The sequence below is a fragment of the Impatiens glandulifera genome, chromosome 5 (assembly GCF_907164915.1).
Source record: "Impatiens glandulifera chromosome 5, dImpGla2.1, whole genome shotgun sequence".
NCBI lineage: Eukaryota > Viridiplantae > Streptophyta > Magnoliopsida > Ericales > Balsaminaceae > Impatiens > Impatiens glandulifera.
In genome coordinates, this window is record NC_061866.1 from 43,914,973 (window position 1) to 43,934,309 (window position 19,337).

The window sequence follows — 19,337 nt, forward strand, 5'->3', positions numbered from 1 at the left end:
TGATTTATTGTAGTGTAATGCTTGATAAATTGTAGTGTAATGTTTGATAAACTGTAGTGTAATGCTAGATGAACTAAAGTGTAATGCTCAATAAACTAAAGTATATTGTCTGATTAACTAAAGTGAAATGTTTGATTAATTGAAGTGTAATGTTTGATAAACTGTAGTGCAATGCTTGATAAACTGAAGTGTAATTTCATTTATATTGCAAGTTCAAAATCCTTAAATCATTAATGGATGTAGATAGAATAAATGACATAAACTGGTGTAAGCTCACCATAAATGCATGCCTCAAACTATCATGGACTGATGACGTTTTTATTGGTAATTGTTTAGTTTATACTATATCATATCATTGCTCCTTAGTAGATACTTAACTTTTTTAAGTTATACTACATAGACAGGATAGAAGATTATACCGTCTAACATAATTATAAGAGACAATTTACCATCTTGTCATGTTAGGATGACAAGATGGTGTATAAGAGAAGAAGGATGGAAAAAGAACTTGGAGGGTTAATTTGGACCATGGAGAGTGGTTGATAGGATTCAACTCCCGTCTCTAGCGAACTGTGCAGAAATAGGTTCGGCCCGAGTCTATAACATTTAGAAGGACTTAGAGGGTTCAGCCCAAGTCCTCAAGTTCCAGTAGTGTTGGTGTTGCTTGGAATAAAATGACAAATGCAACAGTGTAGTTGATAAGGGCAGGAGAAGAGGTGAAAAATGCATCTCAAAACCTGAAGAAGCACTCAATCATGTACGAGGCACACAGAATTGATTCATTTGTTGAATAGTGTGTCCATCCCTTCATTGACACATTCTTACAAACTGACTTGTTAAAGAAAAATTTTCTAAAGATGATGAATAAAACAATTGATGACATTTTAGAGCCTCAATCGTCCACCACAAATGAGGACCAACAAACTCATCCATCCGAGCCTAAGGAAGATCTAACAATTCCCTCCCATGAACCTACTTTGACAATTCGTGAGTCCGAGCCCGAGGAAGATCAAAAAACGCTAGATTCTATTTCTATTGAAATTCCTATTAATCTTCCAAAATCAGCTTCAGTGAAGAAGAGAACTTCACGCCCAAGGAGAAAACAGCCAGAGGATAAAGAAACTGTCAATAAGCTTGTCGCTCTAGAGCAGAATTTGAATGAGCTCCTGTACTCACACAACCACTCGAGCATAACTCGGAAGATGTTGCAGGCAATGCAATAAGATGGTTTGCTTCATGACAACATCATTAACGCATGGAAATCCATCGTCCTCTTCCAACAAACGTCGGATCTTATTCTCAACATTACACAATGTAAGTTATACTCTCTCTTGCAGCATAATATCATATCTTGTTCCGGGGATATTGAATAAATGTATCTCTTTTTTGCACTCCATGAAGTCTCCTAAGACTAATTTACTCTCCACCTACAAACAAAGTTGTTATCCATGCATTGGCAAAATAATACAGACTACATTGATTGTGGAGTGTATCTCATGTGTCATATGGAGACCTATTTTGCTAAAGATAGACAATGGGAGTGTGGCATAACCTTCAAAAAATCAAAGACAAAACTGAATTGGTTGCGGAGGCAATACATTTCCCGACTACTTCACTCAACAATCAACAATCTCAGAACAAATATTGCTTTGTAACTCTTTATTAATTATACTTTATTGAATATCATCATATTGTGTATAAACTTGTACTGTTATGTTTTATTAATCTGAAATTTTATGTTTGATGAATTCAAGTGTAATGTCGGATGAACTCAAGTGTAACGTCTAATGAAACCAAGTGTAACGTCTGATTAATTTATGTATAATGTCTGAAAAACTCATCTAGTGTAATGTCCGGTACACTCGAGTGTAATGTCCGATACACTCGAGTGTAATGTCTGATACTCATATGTAACGTCATTTAAGATAAAGTGTAACATCATATATACTAAACTATAATTTATTTTAGACAGAACATTAACGTTTTATAAGAGACAACTAACTTGTTTTAAATTGTAATTTAAATTCTTATATATTCAAGTGTATTTTCTTTAAAACTCAAGTGTAATGTCTGATACACTCAAGTGTTACGTCATTTAAACTGAAATGTAACATCATATATACTAAATTGTAATTTGTTTAGATTGAACCTAACATTTTATAAGAAACAACTAACTTGTGTTTTATACTCAAATATAAATACAACATACAACATGTTCATACAAACATTATCTTCGAGAAATATTGTCCCCACAAACATTATCTTCAGGAATTATTTGAGAGGTCATAAGTGATGTGAAGGAAAATTGTGTCGAGACTAAATAATTCTCAAATTATTGTTGTTGTATTGAATTCCTAAATTGTTGTGTTGAATCATGCACTATTGTTATTGTTGTCGTATTTCCCTAATACAAAAAAAAAACAATGGAATTTCAATGTAGTTTTTATAACTGTTTACAAATATCCAAATAAAATCACATCTCAGAAACTAACATTATTTCGACCCCTTTTGTTCATAAATCTTTCGATGGTAGATTGTTTGCATTTGGTTGGTGGTCGACCTCTAGCCCTTACTCTCACAAGAGAGTGGATTAGTTGTGTTGGTGCAGAAGGTGTATGTTCAAAAGGTGTTAGTGCAGAAGATGTATGTGCAAAAGATGTTAGTGTAGAAGCTGATGTTGTCAAATATGCAATAAAATTTTCATTCACTTTTTTCACCACTTCAGCCAAAAAAGAAGTATTATGATCAGATTGTGTTGTAATCTATTGGAGCTCTTGCGTCATTGGAGTAAGATAGTTATATCGATTTCTTTCAATGTCACTCATATTAGAATCATAAATGTTATTGAAACTTTGATAACCTCTTTTGAAATATTTGCGTCATCAGTCCAAAATATAATTAATTTGCACCTTATTCAACTTCAATTTTCTCAAAACCGCCAAAATATGTCTACACAAGATTCCTCTTAACTCAAACATTTGACATTGACAGTTTACAGCAGTCTCCATCGGGGTGAAGTTTACATTTATTGAAATATATCTCCAATTTTCTCCATAATGACCTTGTATGGTCTCCACCACTCCAAATGTATTTGTTGTCCCATCTTATTCAAGTATGGAGGTGTCGCAAAACATCAAATCTTTTACCTTATTCTGGACAACTTAAAAATTTCATTAGTATATAAACTTTGAAATTGTTTTTCCAATGAATATCCAATCACAATTGGATTAATCGAGTTAAAGGACTGAAAATCTATTTTTTTTTTCTTTATGTTTTCTTAAGAGCACTGTCATATTTCTCAACAAATTGTTTTAGGGATATTTTAGAATGAACAAAGTCATCAAAAAAAATGCATTTATAGATTCACTTTTTTGAGATGTTGACATGCCTGCCCATAAATGGGATTGGGATCCTCTGCAACTGATTCATCTGTTCCTTCTGTTCCTCTCTCACAATTTTATTTATTTATAAAAAACAAAAAAAAAACATGGTTTACTAATTTGCCCCCTCCTATGTGAGGGGGAACATACAAAACCATGTATACTTGGTAGCAAAAAAACTTGTGTTCCATAAATGACGTTTAACATACACGGGAATCAATTTTGTACGTACTACGTGCAAGGAGTTCAGTCAATAACAACTGAAACTCGTCTATCATTTTCAGTCAATTATATTTTTATACTTTTATAATGAGCATGTGTAGACAATTTAGGGGGAAATTTCTCCATTATATGTCAAAGACAAAAACGATGATGGGTGTTCGGAAATACATTTTCAATTGTAATGGTATTTGATCGACATTGATCAGTGATTAATGCTTTTGGAGCACGTTCGTTCATACGTGTCAACCACGCTTTGAAAAGCTAGATAAATGACTCTAAATCCTCACTGAACAGTAAGCCACATCCTTGAAAAATTGATTGTTCGTGATGATTAACACTGATAAAATGAGCAAAAGGCATATCATAGTAACTTGTCAAATATGTTGTGTCAAATGTGATGATATCCGAGAAGTATTGGTATGCAGCTTAGCATCTTCCATCATCAGTCCAAACACATTCTTTATTCGGTTTTCCTCATCTACATCATATACATAAAAAAAATTAAACATTTATTTTATTTTCGGTAGAAATACTGACATAGCGCTTCGACATTACTATTTCCTAAACACAGCCGCCTAGCTTCTGAAATATAGTTTTTTTGCAATTTCTCTACTCAAAAGTCATATTATCATAATCACTAGCTTCAACTACAAGTGATTGATATGTTTTTGATAAAGTAATTTTAGCTTAGTCGTTTAAATTCAATCTTCTCTTCGCAATTGAATTTAAACTTTGTAAAATTAAAGATGTCTTAACTTTCCAGGACTCAAGATATGGTTATGATCATGGAAGACACTAGTTATCTCAACAATACTTTCATTCTGAACTATAACATTTATCTTAGCCTTACAGTTCGTTTTGATGAAAGATCTATATTGTAAAATGTTTTTCCCTTTTTAGAACATGCACCACTTTTGACACAAAGAATGAAAAACCACTTTTGTTTGTCATCTAGACTGTTTTTTTCTCCTAGCTTAGAAATGTCAGAACCTTTTGATTGGGCATAGACGTTATAATATTCGCAAAACGTCTTTTCGGAAGGAAAAGTCATTCCAAATTTCCAATACTGGGGATTTGTACATTGTGTTTCTGAACTTCGAGATCCATGAAGCTACAAAATAAGAGAGAAACTGTGTTAACAAAAATTACCAACATTACAATTTAGTGTATAAGACAGTACACTTCACATGGATACATATATTATAGTTTGTTTTAAAATAAAAATAAAACCTGACCTCTTCTTTGCGGTGGTCATCTTCTTTGCGCTCATCGTCGGTTTCGATTTGAGTTTCTCATTAAGAAAAATCTATGATCACACTTTTGAACTCTCTTCGGAAAGGATCGAGAAGGAATGGACAGGCTCCTCAATGGGGAAGCGCATCTTCCCATTACTGGCTCTTCAAATAGGAGAAGGAATGGACAGGCTCCTCGAACATATACAATTCGAATGGGGAAGCCATTACCGGCTCTTCGGATAGGGGAAGGAATGGACAAGCTCCTCGAGCAGATAACATTCTAATGCTCATCCTCCCATCACCGCATGGCATTTATAATGATGTCAAGTGGGGAGTAGTTGCCCAAACGTCTACTTCCGCAAGGATGAGTTTGAAGGTAAGGCTGATGATCCTTACCCTATTAAGGCTGCTCGGATAAGGGCTTGCAAATCAACTCTAAAATAATACTCTAAGTTTATATTATTTGAGTTATTTTACTTTTGTTTTCATAAAATCAGATATTTTATTGTAAATAATGTCAATTTGTAAGTAATTAATTTGAAGTATACTAAACAAAAGCAAAATTAGGACAAACACCAAAAAAATACTAATAGAAGAAACGAAGTCAATAGAAACCAGACCCAATTATAAGAGACAGAAATAAGAAACATAGTTCAATTCTACATATCGAAAACAGTCATTGATTGATTGCCATTGTCATTTATTCACAACTGAAACAAAGATTAAAAAAAAGAAATCAAGAACACCATGATGATCATCATCATCATCACTGATACTACTTCATCTTCTTCCCTAAACCACTTTAAAGAAAACATACAACTACAGCTACTATTACCTTTAGCTAGATGAGTTTAACTCCCTCCCCACCCCTCCCAAGTACTCAAACAAACTACTAAACAAACCCTAATACACAAACACACACAGGACTAGCAACAATCAAGCTTACCCTTCTAATAAAGCATCTTCCTTTCACTTACCCTTTCAGATCCAGTTTTCCCCATTTGAAAAAATATAACAATGGAGAAAACCCAGATGAAATTGATGAACACCCAACGAAATCTAGATGAGACGTAAGAAATATATAGATATACTTTTATATACGAACCGTTAGATCAGTAGATATATGTATATATCGAGCTGGAGATTGATTATTTTACTTTCCAGTAAACTCTTCATTCCAGCCGGAGTAGCCGGCATAGATCTCTCGTAGCAGAGTCTTCAAAAATCTTCGAAACTTGTTTCTTACTGAAAAACGATGGCAAAGGGAGTGAATTCGGCGATGGAGATATCGATACAGCCGATCCTGCATATGTATCAACACGTTTGGACACAACAGGAGACGAAACAGAAACAGAAACAGATCTCAGATCCACAATTTTAAACTGTTTGGAAAACAGATCTGGATCTGGTCCAATCCTTTCAGTTCCAGATACAACTAGGTTTCTAGATCCAGCCTTAATTTTCGTATCCAAGTTCTCACCTCTCTTCAGAATCATCACCTGCCCATTAATCAGACCGTTTTTGTTGCTGCTGTTGTTGTTATTCCGATTCTTCTTCACGTTATCGCGAATCGGCGTTTTCTTCGTCAAACCCGTCTCAGATCTTCCGTTTTCCACCTTCTTCTCAAACCGGACCGCTGATTTCCGGACAGAAGCAGATGAACACTTAGTGTTGGTGGTGTTTCCGTTTCCATTTCCTTTCCGACGATTATGAAAAGACTTCGGTTGTAGACAGATCCGATCTACCAAACAATCCTGCGGGCGTAATACCTCCGTAGACATCTTTACTAGAAAATCTAAACGAAATCGAATCGATCGATCAACGTTTGCCTACTCTTAGAATCTAAACAAAGACGTGAGTAAATGAATGAAGTTAGTCTAAAGGAAGAAGAAGAAAGCAAGAAGAAGAAGCCCCTTTAGGCTATTAGGTTGTCTGTACGAAGTTGTGTATGAAATTGATATCACAATGAATGGAAATATATAGGAAAGAAGATTAACCGACCTTCTTCATCTCTCTCCGCAACGCGTTAGGTTAAAGGAAGGAGAGAGAAAGAAGAGAGAGAAAGAGGAGAGAGAAAGAGCCGCCTGGTTTGATAAAGAAGAAAGGGACAGCTGGGTTGCTGAAAATACGGGTCGTGTGTAAGGATCCACTTGTAATGGGGTTGGTTGCCCTAAAGTTAACGGTAAGTTCCTACTTTAACGGCGTTAACTATTCCTTTATTTACGCTCCTTTTTTCTAGATAGACCTACATTCATTATTGTGATGTGACGTTTCAATATTAATAAATAATTTATTTATTTATTTATTTATTTATTTATTTATTTATTTATTTATTTATTTATTTATTTATTTATTTATTTATTTATTTATTTATTACCACGTATTTTTGTTTAAATAAAAGTATATTCGCTTGTTTGTCTGATTGTCTCTATCTAAAATTAATTAAATAAATAAAATATTATGGAGTTGGTATCTTTTCATATTTATCATATATGTTGATAATCTTAAAATATATTTTAAAATTCATCCTTTATGTATATGAATTTATTAAAGTTAATTACTTTAATTTTTTATATTTTATATTTTAAATAAATAGTATTTTTATTTAAAGAATATATTTTTATTTTTTTTAGATTATCTATTATATTAAAAATAATTAATTGGCAAAGAGATTATTATATTTTAAAAAGAATGAATATATCTTCATTGCTTATAAAAAGTAATAATAATAATAATATTTTTAATTAGAAATATTATTTTAAATATTTTAATTTACTGTATAAATAATATATTAAAAGAGAAATATAGGAAAATAGAATTTGAAAGACAGAACGATAAAAAAAAATAATAAAGGTGGAGAAGAGTTATTTTTTAAATGAATTAATTTGTCTCTTTTTTAAATTCTCTCCCAAATTATTTCTCATATTTTTATATAAAAAAATATTTAAAATTACTTATAAAAATTAATGATTTAAGTAAATTACTTTTTTTATATAGACAATTGTATATTTTTTATTGTTTAAAATTTATTTGAGTGGTTGTTGTCAACTCTTATTTTTCTATGGTTGAGATAATCTTTCATCTTAAAACATTAAGGCATTGACTGTTGACCTAAAATAAAATAAATCATATTTTTATTTTTATAAAAAAATAAATGAATTCAAATAAATTAAATATTATTTTATTTTTTAACTAAATAATTATTATTTTTTAAAATAATATATTTTATCGATATATATTAATAATTTTTAAGTATTTTTTTTTTATCTGGAACGTGATATTTTATTCAAAATCATGTATCAATATCTTTTTAATAATTCATAAATTATTTTTAAACAAACATCTCACCAATAGAAAAAATCTAAATAATTAAAATTAGTTTTCTTTTTTCTTTTTTCTTATTTGTTCCAATTCCTCCTCTTGATTGAATGCTTTCATCTTCATGCTTGGTTTCATTTCGGGTTATTTAAATAATTTATTTGCGTTATTGAAAAAATTAATTATGGATATAAAAGAAATATTTATATTTAATAAATAATATTTATTTAAATATATAATTAAAAATATTGTAAATAATAATTAAATAAATGTGAAAATAATAAATTATTTTGAAAAGTCCAATAAATTATTCAAATAGCAGTGATAGAGGATGAAAAGTTACACAGTGATCATGCCTAACACTTCGTTAGGATAAAGAAATTAAAAAAAAAAACTCCCAAAAAATAATAAAATTATATACATATATATTCTCTTTTCAATCACAAATATATTGGTGGGACAAAAATCTCTAAAATATGGTAATTTTCTCTTAAAAAAAATTTATCTTCCATTCACATGACCATAACATTTTTAAAAAAATTTCTTATGGTCATTTGTCCTAAACAAATTTAATTTAATTTTTTTTTTCTCCTGTAAATGGCCACACAAATCTTCTGACATCATTTACCAAAATTCATTTTCCCAAGTGTCTGGTGTTGTTTAACTTTATTTTTCTATAATTTTATTGACCAAATTATTTCTCTTATTCAAATAACACTTATCTAACCTAAATAGGACGAGATCTCCAAGAATTGGCTTGAATAGTTTTATATGCATATTACATAATGTAAAACGCGCATGCAGAAATACGCGTATTATGTAATATGTATTTCATTATGCTCGTTTTACATCGTACGCACATTATGTAAAACGCGTTAATGAGCGTTAAGGGGCGTCTCAGAGGGCAAGACAAACATTTCGCAGGCCAAAAGTGTCATTTTTACAAGATTTATCGAGCGTCGGTCATTTTTCGAATTTAACACATTATCAAGGTTATTTCATCAAATTTCCCAAATATTTTGATTTTAGTAGGATTTTCTTTTCGAGGTTATAGTTGATATCTAGTGCAAATTTATATATTTGTATAATTTTTTATTTTAGAATTGTGGGACGTAATAAAATATTAAAAATAATAATAATAATCTCTTACAAATTTATTATGGACGAGGATATGCTTCAAATCGTGTACTTTAAAGTGTGATCTTCTTCAAAATGTGAACCCACACAAATATGTAAAATAAACTCAAATTGAAGAAAGACACTCCTCTAAAGCACAAGATAGGAACATAGTGTCATCCCCTTTATTAGTAGATATGAATTCATAACAAAGATGAAATTAAAGTTTGTATTTTGTTAAAATAATTTATGTCTAGTTTATCCACCCTTTTTTTTTCTAATACACTAGTATTTATATAATATAAAATTTTATTTATTTATAGGATATTTATTCCCTATATAAGGTTTATGTTTGGTCATATGTATTTTTTTTATTTGATTTACATGTGGTTAAAATAACTAATATTTAAATTAAATTCATAATATTCATATATTTTTACAAATTAACTAAGATAATATTTAAAAACTTGAATTATTATTTAATTTGATATATTAATCATTTAATTAATACGGAGTCCAATATTGTATTGATAATGAAATGTATACATGTTCGCGTTGGTTCACCAAAATGTTTAAATGTTTAGTGGAGTGTAACATTTAAAAGAAGTTTATTCTATGTGAAAAAAAATTCTGGATAGTCTAAATTCATTGTAAGATTGTGGGGTTGGTTTTTCAATCAGTTTTGAGAACAACATTTGGTGTGGTATCGTCAGATTAGATTAGGAAGAGATTTCGTCTTATAATAGAGTTTTAATTTTGGTATGACGCAAACAAATGTCCTTTTCTAAACAAGACGTTATGCATTAACAAGATATATATAGTTTTCATATGGGGTATTGCTATAAGTTGTTCGATAATATAATTTCATAAAATTTTTATTGGAGAAACGTTTGGAGTCAAAGATTCCATCAAATATCTCATTTTTTGGATGAAAGCGTTATTCACGATGTAATTTTACGGATGATATATGAATAAAGAAATATTGTATTATGGTTAGTCATATGCGTCACGAGGAGATTAAATCGGCAACTCATTTATTTTTGTATTGTCAAGAGTGATTAGTATCTAGAGTCTTTTGTTGAGTATTAATTCATTGGGTGATGTCCGAGTTTTTGAATAATTGTTGGAAAATTTTGATTGTTACGAATGATATGTTAGATCTACATATTTGGTTAACATTCCAATTGTTTTTTTTGTGCACTATCTAGTTTGAGAGAAATCGGTCGAACTTTCACAATTATCATAGTCGTTCAATCCATATCATTCATAATACTATTATCATGACATTTTTTTTAGATTTAATCTAGAAAGCCAATAAAATTGATTGTGAAGTTAATTGTTCTTTTCACTAGCTCGATAACCGACAGAGTAACGTAATTTTAATTTTATTTTGTTGTCATATTTTTTCATTGTTTTTAGACGATTTTTATTATTATTTTTTTTATTTTTAATATAAATAAGTATTTTTCAAAACATAATTACTAATTTATTTAATATAAATCTATTTGATAATGCATATTTATAATCATTTATTTATATAGATTTAAAAATAAAAAACTAAAATATAAAATATATTTTTAAAAAAATACTAAACACTCCTCTAACCAAAAGAATCACCAAAATATTTTTTTTTTTAATTTCATCTAAATATATATAAATATATAAAGTATATATATTAAATTTTCTATTATTTTCTCCTTATAAGTAAAATAAACTTATTTTTTCTTCTTCTTTTTAATCATAATTTATCAAATTTTAATGTTACCAAATTATTTCAAACATCTAAAAAAAATAAAAAATAAAATTATATATAAAATAATTATAAAATAAATAAATAAAAATGACAAATATGAGAAATATATATTAATATCATCACTATTTCTCATTTATTTATTTATATATATTAGGTTAATAAAATTACTATTTTGTATAAAATTTTATTAAATTTCATTTATAACATATTTTATTCTTCTCTTTAATCATGATTTATCATAGTTTTAATGTTACGTTATTAATTTTAAAAAATAAAATATTTTAAAACACTATTTAAAAAATAAAATTATCATTGTATCTATATTAATTATATAAAAAATAGACAAGTAAATGAAATTATTTATTTATAAATTAATAACTTAATATATAAATTAAAAAATATATTAATATTTATTTTAATTATTTTTTATTTAATATTAAATATATCCTTATATAATTCAATATTTGAATTTATTACGTAATATAATTAATAATGGGTTGCCACGATATCAACCCAAAATTAAGACCCGTTGCTACTTTAACGGTATCAACTATTCCTTCGTTCACGCTCCTTCTAGACAGACCCCTTTAGTTATTACACATTCATTATTGTGATGTGACGTTTCAATATATATAAATAAATAAAATATTCACAAATTAATTTATTGCAACGTATTGTTTTATATAAAGTATATTCGTAAAGTTGTCCCTATTCCAAACAAAAACAAAAACAAAATGTTTTTTTTTTCTTTTGGAATAATTTCTTTTCAATATTGATCATATATTTTGAATTTGGAAGGGTATATCTTAAAATGTATGTTCAAAATTCATCCTACAAATATGAATTTATTTTTAATCGAATATTTAAATTAAGACTAATTACATTAATATTTTTTTATAAATTTATATTTACTGTATATATACTTTAATATATTAAAAATTAATATTATTATGTAAAAATAAATTGATAAATAAGTATATTTACTAGTGTTTTATGAATTGTATTAATTAATTTGATCAATATATCTAATTGAATTACAGTTTATAAATTTTACAAAAAAAAAAACATATATAAAAAATTATGCATGTTCTTAATTTTGGAATAATATTAAAAATATAATTTTAAAAAATAAGAAAATAGTTGAATGGGTCATACCGTAACTTAAAAACTATGGCAGCATTAAAGTAATTACATAAAACAATATAATAAATTCTAATGGGTATGGTAAAATTGAAGATTAAAATAATGTATATAATATAATGGAATTGTTTTACTAATTCCAATTTCAAATAAATAATATAATAATTAACACCAATTTTAATTTTTATTCAATAATACTGCCAACCAAACATATTAAAGTATAAAAATATATAGTTATTTATGTATGTCGTGGCATATAACAATTTTTTATAGTAAATTAATATATTAATTAGAACTAGCCTTTAAATTAAATAGATTTAAAACTTTTAATGCTCCAATTGTATGACTTTTCATCTTTGAATAAAATGGCAAAAACATTTTAAAATATTTTGTTAAATATTGAAGTTGTTTTATCATTTTCATGTAAGTAATTTAAATAAATTACTTTTTTTTTTTACATAGACAGTGGTATTTTTTATTGTTTGAGAATTATTTAAGTTGTTGTTGTCAACTCTTATTTTTCTATTGATGAGATAATCATTCATCTTAAAACATTAAGACATAAATTGTTGACCTAAAATAAATAAATATATTAAATAAGATTTATTTCATTATTAATGAATTATTATTAATTTGAGTCTACAAAAATATTATAGATGAATGTATCATTTGGAATTGTTTTTGTAAGATCATTATATGATTCAAAATGTTTTAATTTTAAATATTTTAATAAAATTTGAATAGACAATTTCAAACTTTTAGATAAGATTATCTCTATTTGAGCTATCTAAAAATTAAGTTAGATTAATATATAATTTAAACTAGAATAATAAATTATATTTTGTAACCATGATTATATTTAATACTAATTTGTAATCAAACGTGTGAATCAATAAAGTTTACTTTTATTACACTTAATTTAAAAGATTAAATTTGACCCCAAAATCTGTAAAATGTATCATGTATGTATACAACTTTGAAAGAAAATAAATATAGGATTTTTCTAAGAAAATGAGGAGGGAATTAATTGAGATTTTGTATTTTTTTTTTCCGAATATTGTTAAAATATTTATATAATACGTGGTTTTGTTTTAACGGTTTCAAACACCACAATTTAATATTTACGTTGTAGGTATAAATAAATTAAATATTCATATCACTAATTAGACTACCGAATTTCAACAAATTAAGGATTTTGAATTTCAGATAATCGTTAATCAAAATCCTTCGTTCATATAAATTTAGTAGATAAAAACATTAACGTCGTTTAAAACCGTTAAACTCATTTTTGTGTAACTTAAACACTTCCCATTCGTAAAGTTTGAAAAAAGATATCCATAAACACAATTATCCCCCAATAAAAAAAAACTCTGATTTAACTCTACCTCCAATATAATTACTCATGCATATTACATAAGTAATCAATTGTTTTTAAAAAGTGATAACTCATTTTGAATATCATAAATTTAAAATACAATTACTTTTAAATATGTTATATGGGTTAATTTAAAGTAAACTAGCCACTTTTTAGAATGGAACTTACTATATTTAATCATTCTAAGTTCAAATATAAAATTTAAGATTGTATAATTTAAAATGTAAGAGTGTACAATTTGCCTTCTAACTTAATATAAAATTATAATATTTTAATTAAATAAATATTTTTAAAATAATGAAGAATTCTATTGGCCGTTTTGGACCAATTATTCAAGAAGACCTCAAGAGATTGGGCCCCAATTCAATTCCTCAATATTATAAATAAATAATAACAAAAGTCCAAAGTGGAACAATTCAAGGGTCCTCTCTTCAATTTAAAAATAAGTTAGACTAATTATGAAAAAAACAACTCATTCCAATACAAACAACAAGATATAAAAAAAAAAAACGAATAGGAAAATGAATTATGTATGATTTATTTTCAAGTTTTAATTTTATATTTTTCTTTATCTTTCACTCTTTCTCATTTAAAGTGAAACCCATCCAACTGTTAAAACAAATTTAATAGAATAAATTGAATGATTTAACCATTTTTTACACTTTTAAGCCAAATTGAATGGTTCAATCGCTCAATAAACCTATAATAATTAATATTTATAATTTTCTTACAACTAAAAATTAATATTTAAAATCTCTCTTAATACTAATAAAAATAAGTAGTTTACATTAAACTTATAATAAGTAAAATTATATTATTTGATATCAATTCATATTATATAACAATATTTTATGTAATATCCATAAATTTCGATTATAAAAACAAAACTATGAACATATTTATATTATATATTAAAGGTTAGGAGAAATAAAAAGCCCAACACAAACAAAATGATTTATACTAGAATTGGTGGGGTGCGCCAGGCCCAAGCAGCAGTGCAACGCTTGAGCGACACGTGAGAAACCCCAATAGCAAGCTATTGTAGTGGGCCACTCCCCCTAAAAAAATTAATTTAATATCATGTGGACCGATGGCCCACGTATCAGATATTAAACTGATAAGAACAGATACTACACTTGATCTTAGCCAAAAGGCCGAGAAAGGTATGATTTGTTTAGAAGAGGAAGCCTTCTTTTATTCTAAGTTTCCATACTTTCTCTAGTCAGAGTTTCCGATGTGGGACTATCTTAAACAAAGTTTGAAGAGAAAGATATAACAAAGCTAAAGCAAAGAATATGCAAGTAAATGCTCTCAAAACAAAACTAACTCTACATGCTGTTGATAATTATTTAATTTCATTTATACATGGTTTTCTATTTAATTATTTTCGAAGTTTCATTAAATTATATATTACTTACTAGCATTTTTCTGATATTAATTTTTTATTTAGTGAACAAAATTATATGATAGTTCGTTACATTTCTTATTGGCTCAATTTAACATTTCTAAAACAAACTCTAATATGATAATAGTCAAACTCTAGATATTTATTATTGTAAAGTAGTCTTATATATACAAATTGTATTATATTTATCTTCTCTAATAATATCAACTCCATGTCCTTACAAGGGGTCTTGAATTGATAAAAGAAACATTTATTATATATACCAAATTTGTAAGTCCATTGTCACCTATGCAAAAGTGACGAGCTCTTACTTTCACAAGCATCCAAATGAACTTGATTATAGAAGACTTGGTCATAAATATTTATTTGAATCTCGTCAAAATATAATATGTAAATAAAGACAAAATGCTGAGTTAAAACTGGAAAATGGGTTGTTAGGGTAGACACCAAGAACACTAGTGATTAGGGTATACTTCAGGATGTTTGGTTAATTTTTTTGTATATACAGTAAGTATTATTAAGGAGGCAACTTATACTTAAAATGAGGTATAAAATTGTAACAAGATTGGTAAAAATTTACAATTCTTTCTTTCCCTATTTAACCCTAATAATTTCAAATTTGTTATCTTTCCTTGAACATTTGGATTATAGGTCTTGTTATCTATCCGATTCTTTACATACCCAACATGGCTACCTAATGCCAAATATTGAAGCAACCCCGTTATAGAATTTCGTTATAGAATTTTGATTGTACAAATAAAAAAATAAAAAATATATATTAGAAAAATAAAAGAACCTCCATCTCCATGGATTATGTCAATGGTTTGAAAGAATTGAGGCAAGAGCTTTGGGGGTGAGGTTGCTGAATCCAATATGAAGGCCTTGAACATTCTTTTTGGGCTAATTTGACCCCTCCACTCATGTTTGTAACAAATTACACCTCTATCTCTATCTGTTGCTTATGAGTATAAGTATGTTTTGGTATGACTTATATAATACTATATTGTCCAATTTAATCTTAATTGGTCAAAATAAGAGTGCCTGAAAAATATTTTTTACTAGTCAAAATCATGTGATGGAAAACTTTAGTAATCACATTTATTTTAAATTTTCAGACATTTGGGCCAATTTACAAACAATATTTTGGGATCTAGTTTTGAATTGATGATACACCATTGAGCAAAAAAAACACATAAATTTAGATGTAAAATAAAACTTAATTATTGATAGATTAATAACATATTTTCATCCAAAATTTGGAGTGGTCTAAATGAAAATGTTTTCAAATGGGTTAAAGATATAATAAATCCATTAAAAGCACTCTAATATTAATTTAAGATATATTAAATTTTAAAAAATGTTCAAATTTCAACTTAAAAAGTTTCTATAATGAAAATCAAACCTAACATATTTAAAATTAAATACTTCACAGACTAGACCAAGATCATTTATATCTAATGGACCCTCCTTGTTTTATAAACCGTGAAGGCCCAAAATACTAAATGAAACAAGTTAATACTAAAATTGGGTGGGGGTGCGCCAGGCCCAAGCAGTAGTGCAACGCTTGAGTGACACGTGAGAAACCCCAATAGCAAGCTACTGTAGTGGGCTCTCCCCCTAAAAAAATTAATTTAATATCATGTGGACCAATGGCCCACGTATCAGATATTAAACTGATAAGAACAGATACTACACTTGATCTTAGCCAAAAGGCCGAGAAAGGTATGAGTTTAACATAGGAGGAAGCCTTTATTTATACACATTTTAGCTTCCTTGTCTAGGCTAAGTTTCCGATGTGGGACAAAGAGATTAAACATACAGCTAAAATAAGTCCGATTTTTCTGCATTCAAATTCGGGGTAAAAAAAATCATAACTTTAATTAGATACAAACAACAAACTTCCTAAAATCACATCAACCGTTTTTCAATTCTCTCTATTTTCTCATTCCCTCTGAAAAATATTCATTCTGTCCAAGTCATCCATTGTGGGTCATTTGGACAGGATCTTGTTCTTTAGCAATCTTCTTATCAAATTGGCTTCAATGGAACCTTCAACTCCTCACAAATGGTACATATATAAACCCTTTTTATTATAATTCTTTAGATAAATGTAACATTATTAAACCTTGTTTCGTTTGAATTGTAGCGATGACAATACAGAGAATGTTGCCTCACAAGAAGTTATTGAATCCTCGGAGGCTAGCGTTTCGAAAGAAGCAGAAACTCCGACATTAACTTCCTCTAGTTCGCAACGTCGAGGATTCTTCAGTATGCTAAGAAAAGGTCCTAAATTACCCCAACACATATCTTCATTCGGAAGAATGTCACAAAAAAAGAACCGAAACTCTGCAATAAACGCGACTGCTGCCATCGATGATTCAACTCTGGATGCAGAGAACTTGTATTGCTTCAAATCGTCGTGGAAAAATTTCTCACTTTCGGATCTTGAATTGGCAACCAATAATTTCTCTGCAGGTCTTCTTCCAAAGCTCTGTTTATTTGTTTTAATTTGTTGTATTTGCTGACATTATTTGAATTGTATTAGAAAATTTAATTGGAGAAGGAGGTTATTCAGAAGTTTACAAAGGGAATCTTAAAGATGGTCATCTTGTTGCGATTAAACGATTGATGAGAGGAAATCCAGAAGAGATGACGTCTGATTTCTTATCGGAACTTGGGATTTTAGTTCATGTAAATCATCCTAATATTGCTAATGTTATTGGATATGGAGTTGAGGGTGGGATGTACCTTGTTCTTCATTTGTCACATAATGGGAGTTTGTCGTCCATTCTAACAGGTTTAAATTTGTTATATGTATAGACATTTTCGTTGATTGAATCGAAATCGAATCGAATAAAATGTTTTGTTGTTATAATAATGATTTAGGTTCTAGGGAGAATCTGAAATGGAAGATAAGATATACAATTGCAGTTGGAATAGCTGAGGGCCTTGCATATCTTCATGAAGGATGTCAACGTAGAATTATTCATAGGGATATCAAGGCTGCTAATATTCTCCTTTCAGAGAATTTTGATGCAAAGGTTTTAAATTATTATTGTTTTTGTTGATTTTTGTTATAAAAAATTGAAAAAATTTGTTGATAAATGAATTATTAGATATCTGATTTCGGGTTGGCAAAGTGGCTTCCACAGCAATGGACTCATCTTACCGTGTCCCAATTTGAAGGGACATTTGGGTAATATAATTTGTTACCATGGGTTTTTTCGATAAATGTCTATCGCTCTCGCTAATTTTTGTTAAGGCAGATATCTTCCCCCGGAGTTTTTCTTGCATGGAACTGTTGATGAGAAGACTGACGTGTACGCGTATGGGGTACTATTATTGGAAATTATCACGGGGCGATTAGCTTTAGATAAGTCGCAGAAGAGTCTCGTTATGTGGGTAAGTTTTTGTTTTGTTTTATTTTGTTTGTATTGAAAAAAAAAATAGGAATTTTTTAGGGTATGGTGTTCATTCGGTTTGGATGTACGCAGTCTAGAAGTTTGGTGGCGGAAAAGAAATATAGCGAGTTAATTGACCCGACTCTTGACAATGATTATGAAATCGAGCAATTGAGTAAAATGGTGACGGTTGTTTCAATGTGCTTAGATCCGAGCTCGTGTGAACGGCCTCAAATGAGCAAGGCATGTTTATTAACCCTAGTTTTTTTCGAAAAAAATTAAAATTTTATTTCTTGAAATGTAATTGGAATGATGTAACAGGTGGCTCAAATGTTGAAAGGAGAAGAAGAAAACAACAATTTGAATTTGGATAAGGCTAAGAAATTCCAAAGAGTACGGGTTCTTAAGAGAAATTTTTCATTGGAAACATTTGCTACTTCTCAATAGTAGTTTATGTAAAATGTAACCATTGAACCAATTTATAATTCTTATGTACATTCATTCTCAACACAAAAAAAATTCAAACCAATGACTACATTTAAAAGTGTATTTCTTGAAATTTATTTTGTTAAATCTACTGTAAATGTCTGATGTTGTCTCATATTTTTGTGTTACATAATTTATGTATTGTTGATGATTGTTTCAATAAGAAAGAAAAAACATAACAATAAAATATGTCAAAATTGAGAAACTCATAACCTTTACAATTTTAAGGAATTTTGGATCATTGTTCCTACAAATAATTGTGTGACTCTGAACTTTAAAATTTATCAATTATTTTATCTAATTTTTTTCATTGTAATGTTTTTTTATTGTGCTTAAAGAACACTGTATTTATAAAGACATAAACAATATATATATATATATATATATATATATATATATATATTGTTTTGCATATGAAAACGAAAAGTATTTAAATTCTCAAGGACATGATCTTACTTATTGTGGGGATTATTTAATTTGAAAGTTGCATAATTTTTTTTATGAAT

At 28.2% G+C, this 19,337-nt stretch overlaps 2 protein-coding genes and 2 non-coding genes across 4 annotated transcripts; 1 reads left to right on the forward strand and 3 right to left on the reverse strand.

The window, feature by feature from the left end:
* Window positions 1–6,009: 6,009 nt before the first annotated feature.
* LOC124939444 lies at window positions 6,010–6,618 on the reverse strand. Its single transcript, XM_047479920.1, has one exon. It carries the CDS (start codon window positions 6,616–6,618, stop codon window positions 6,010–6,012), a length of 609 nt encoding a protein of 202 aa, XP_047335876.1.
* Window positions 6,619–14,508: 7,890 nt separating this feature from the next.
* On the reverse strand, window positions 14,509–14,706 carry LOC124940863. The gene has a single exon (XR_007099587.1). It is a non-coding gene; the product is annotated as a U2 spliceosomal RNA (small nuclear RNA).
* A 1,767-nt stretch (window positions 14,707–16,473) lies between these two features.
* On the reverse strand, window positions 16,474–16,670 carry LOC124940860. Its single transcript, XR_007099584.1, has one exon. It is a non-coding gene; the product is annotated as a U2 spliceosomal RNA (small nuclear RNA).
* Window positions 16,671–16,986: 316 nt separating this feature from the next.
* Window positions 16,987–18,746, forward strand: LOC124939445 (receptor-like cytosolic serine/threonine-protein kinase RBK2). The gene is made up of 6 exons (XM_047479921.1): window positions 16,987–17,012; window positions 17,091–17,419; window positions 17,490–17,741; window positions 17,831–17,985; window positions 18,061–18,140; window positions 18,211–18,746. The coding sequence occupies exons 1-6, from the start codon at window positions 16,987–16,989 to the stop codon at window positions 18,380–18,382; spliced, it is 1,014 nt and encodes a 337-aa protein (XP_047335877.1). The 3' UTR covers window positions 18,383–18,746.
* The last annotated feature ends 591 nt before the right edge of the window (window positions 18,747–19,337 follow it).